This window comes from Frankliniella occidentalis, unplaced genomic scaffold, assembly GCF_000697945.3.
Source record: "Frankliniella occidentalis isolate FOCC.00 unplaced genomic scaffold, Focc_3.1 Scaffold24, whole genome shotgun sequence".
NCBI lineage: Eukaryota > Metazoa > Arthropoda > Insecta > Thysanoptera > Thripidae > Frankliniella > Frankliniella occidentalis.
This window is the reverse complement of record NW_026267154.1, coordinates 642,052-645,077: the sequence shown is the minus strand read 5'-3', so window position 1 is coordinate 645,077 and position 3,026 is coordinate 642,052. Positions and strand designations below refer to the sequence as shown.

The 3,026-nt window shown below is 42.0% G+C and overlaps 3 protein-coding genes across 3 annotated transcripts in view; 2 read left to right on the top strand and 1 right to left on the bottom strand.

The window, feature by feature from the left end:
- Nucleotides 1–767, top strand: part of LOC113215050 (adenylate kinase isoenzyme 6) — a 6,951-nt gene extending 6,184 nt beyond the window's left edge. Inside the window, exons 3-4 of the mRNA XM_026434604.2 lie at nt 24–169; nt 244–767. Of these exons, the coding sequence (XP_026290389.1) occupies nt 24–169; nt 244–436 (339 nt within the window). The 3' untranslated portion in view covers nt 437–767. The remainder of the gene's footprint in view (nt 1–23; nt 170–243) is intronic.
- Nucleotides 1–3,026, top strand: part of LOC113215052 (trypsin-7-like) — an 8,024-nt gene that overhangs the window by 296 nt on the left and 4,702 nt on the right. The window lies entirely within an intron of this gene.
- Nucleotides 715–1,878, bottom strand: LOC113215049 (iron-sulfur cluster co-chaperone protein HscB). Its single transcript, XM_026434603.2, has 4 exons — nt 1,354–1,878; nt 1,126–1,281; nt 957–1,054; nt 715–874 (listed from the first exon to the last, which is right to left on the bottom strand). Exons 1-4 carry the CDS (start codon nt 1,744–1,746, stop codon nt 748–750), a joined length of 774 nt encoding a protein of 257 aa, XP_026290388.1. The 5' UTR covers nt 1,747–1,878; the 3' UTR covers nt 715–747.

Here is a 3,026-nt window from a genome sequence, read left to right as displayed (position 1 = left end):
TTATATGTTCTCATTATCCGTAGTTGTTGGATACTATGGAACCCATCATGGCCAATGGAGGAAAAATTGTAGACTACCATGGATGTGACTTCTTTCCGGAGCGATGGTTTAATATTGTCTTTGTTCTACGAACTGACAATACAATTCTGTATGACCGGTTATCAGAAAGGTAACCCAATTTTAAAATTATCCTCCCCCTTTCTCTCCTTTACTTGTCATTTAATGTATTCCATTATCTTACAGAGGCTACACAGGAAAGAAACTGTCAGACAATGTAGAATGTGAAATTTTCCAAACTCTATTAGAAGAAGCAAAGTCATCTTACGATGAAGATATTGTACATGAACTGCAAAGCAGCACTCTAGCAGAGGCCGCAAGCAATTTAGAAAGGATTGTAAGCTGGACTGATCAATGGACAAAGGATAACACAAGCTAAATTTCTTGTTAAATAAATCAGACATGTGGAAAAGTTGTAAGTTTTTCTTAATTCAAAGCACTTGTTGTTCAGAATTTATTTTCATGGGCCTGTTGTTTTGTTTGATCTGTATATGATTTATAACTTGAATCATCTTTTAATGACTGTTGCCCACTTAAATTGTTTGCTTCTCAAAGTCAATGGGTCGGGTTTGCGCATTGTTACTGTACAATAATTCCATTTGCTCTGGGAATATACTTTGTGTTTGTTTATTGAAGAGATGAAGTAATACAAATCTGTGATTTTTCAGAAACTTTGTTATTGGTTTTCTATTAAACAGTTTCAATTGAAATTTCCTTTTCTTTTATCTTGCCTTCTAATGTAGTATAATACTTCATTTCCATCAGAGCGGCTTTTGCAGATGTATAATTACCTTCATCAAATGCAACTGACACCTTTCTGTAAGAGAATTCAGAGCACACTTTGACTTTGAAGATGTAGTTCAGAACAAAGTTATTTGCAACAAGAATGTTGAGCTCACCTGCATATTGAGTTCAATGTGCTTTTATTTCTTGACTGAAATTCCTTAAGTTCACTAGTGGTGGATATTGCTTCTAACTCCTCATTCAATTCCATAATCTGAGCAAGAAAATGTTCCTATAAAATATCTGGAAATTAACTTCAACTCAGCAAAGATAAACTAATCTTACCTCAAGAAGGAATATCTTGTCAAAAGAGGTATTCTTTTCGTCGACTTTGTCTCCTACCAAGCTTAGTAAGTAAAGGCCTCTTTCTAACGGATCTAAAAGAGTTTTGAAGGCTTTGTTTACTAAGGAAGATAATTCGGCTGAAAATGACTGTTCATCCTGTTGATTTAAAAACATTAAATTAAGTTTTTAAAACATTAATATAATTTTTAATGAGTGTGTCAATATTACCTCAGATGCATTAGAAAACTTATCAGGGTGTAGTACAGTTTGAAGATCACGGAATTTCTTGGAAAGTTCATGAGCATCTATATTAAAGGTTTGAATAACTCCCAAAAGTTGAAAGTAATTGTAATTACTCTCTGGTTTCTGCAGTGCACTACATTCGTTACAGAAGAAACTAGATTTTCTTTCTTTACCGCCACATTTCCAGCAAGAGGGCGCACTGTTTGAGCTAGCCACAGAATAGAAATGGCTGGGAATCGTTAAAAAATTTTGTTCTTTTGTCTCAGGCCTACAATGAATGAAGTCTGTTGAAGGTACACATTTCTGTGCACGTATCATTGAACAGAAAGAACTAGAACTTGCTCGCCTTAGCAAGCGAGATGCTGATGCTAGAGACATAACTGAGAAATTGACGTAAAGCAAGACTGAAGTCTTTGTGACTGTCAGACTGTCAGTAAAGGAAATGTCAAATGTACTGCAAAACACCACGAAGGTTACATAAATCCGTCTGCTAACCCATGACTTCAAAATCAAAATAAATCTGGAAACATATTCACATTCACTCTTCGTAAGGCAGAGAGGAACAAGAATAGGAAGATGGGAAGGAGAAAGCAGTAGTCTTCTAGAGGGCAGAAAGTCTGGCGGGAAGGTGGGAGCGGGACGGTTTGAACGAGTTAACGCCAACCAAACGTTATTTAAAGCACTTACTTATTTTCCGGGCCTGCTTTTAACTATTAAACGTATGATGTACCGTGTGTGTGTGTGTGCGTGTGTGCGCGCGCGTGTGTGTGTGTGTGTGGCAAATGTAGATCCACCATAATATCGTCATTGAGGGCGATGCACCTATGAGAAAGCGGTTTAGTTGACTGATATTTTTGACGCTTTTTCTATCCCACTTGTGAGAAAAATCAAATGCAATAACATGAGAATTTTATTTGCGCAATGCGCTAGAAATGTGATTCCTTTTTTGTGGCCATTTTCAATCCGGTACAGACCTTTTGATGATAGCTGTCTACTAAACAAAGAAGTAAACGAGTAGGCCATAAAAGTACATTTTACTTCAAAAAGAAGAGTACTTCGCGTGAACGCGACCGCCTAACTTACGGACAGCCCCCCCTTGAGGACGCTCTCTGCAGGGCGTCGTCGTCGGTGTGAAGGCGAAAAGCGATTGCTCCACTGAGCCACCCCCGCGGCCGCCGCAGCAGGGGCGCAGCTCTCCAGGATTAAACTAATACTCCCCCTGAATGTTAATCTCGTCTCTCTCGGCAAATGTAACACTTCCGACGAGCCTGGCAGTCACGGCGAGCGAGAGGGAGAAGGGGGATGTGAAAGAGAGTGAGAGAGGGGGGTGGGGCGGCGGCGGCAGGGCTGTTGGGAGAGGGAGCGCGGGGGCGTAGTGAGAGAGAGGGGAGGTCGTGGAGGGTAAATGGAAAGAGAGCAGCGAGAGGGGGAGAGAGAGAGAGGGCGAGAGAGAAGTTCGCAAGGCGGGCGCGGGGGTGGGGGCGGCGCGACCCTCCCGCGCGCTCTGCGCCGCGACCAATCATATCACAGCAACATCAAAGCACGCCTCGGCACGACCAATAGGATTACCCTTTCCTCGGGGCCGAATCGATGCGCCATGCAGCACGCGCTGCGACCCGCCGCGAGCCGCCCGACAAACGCGACGGAGTCACTCGGGG

What these genes read in the sequence shown, in the direction of transcription:
- LOC113215049 (XM_026434603.2), bottom strand. Translation starts at nt 1,746, where the DNA reads ATGTCTCTAGCATCAGCATCTCGCTTGCTAAGGCGAGCAAGTTCTAGT. An exon ending in ACAAGATATTCCTTCTTGAG is followed by an intron (nt 1,055 to 1,125) that starts GTAAGATTAGTT and finishes TTTCTTGCTCAG; the next exon opens with ATTATGGAATTGAATGAGGA. An exon ending in ACATTGAACTCAATATGCAG is followed by an intron (nt 875 to 956) that starts GTGAGCTCAACA and finishes ATTCTCTTACAG; the next exon opens with AAAGGTGTCAGTTGCATTTG.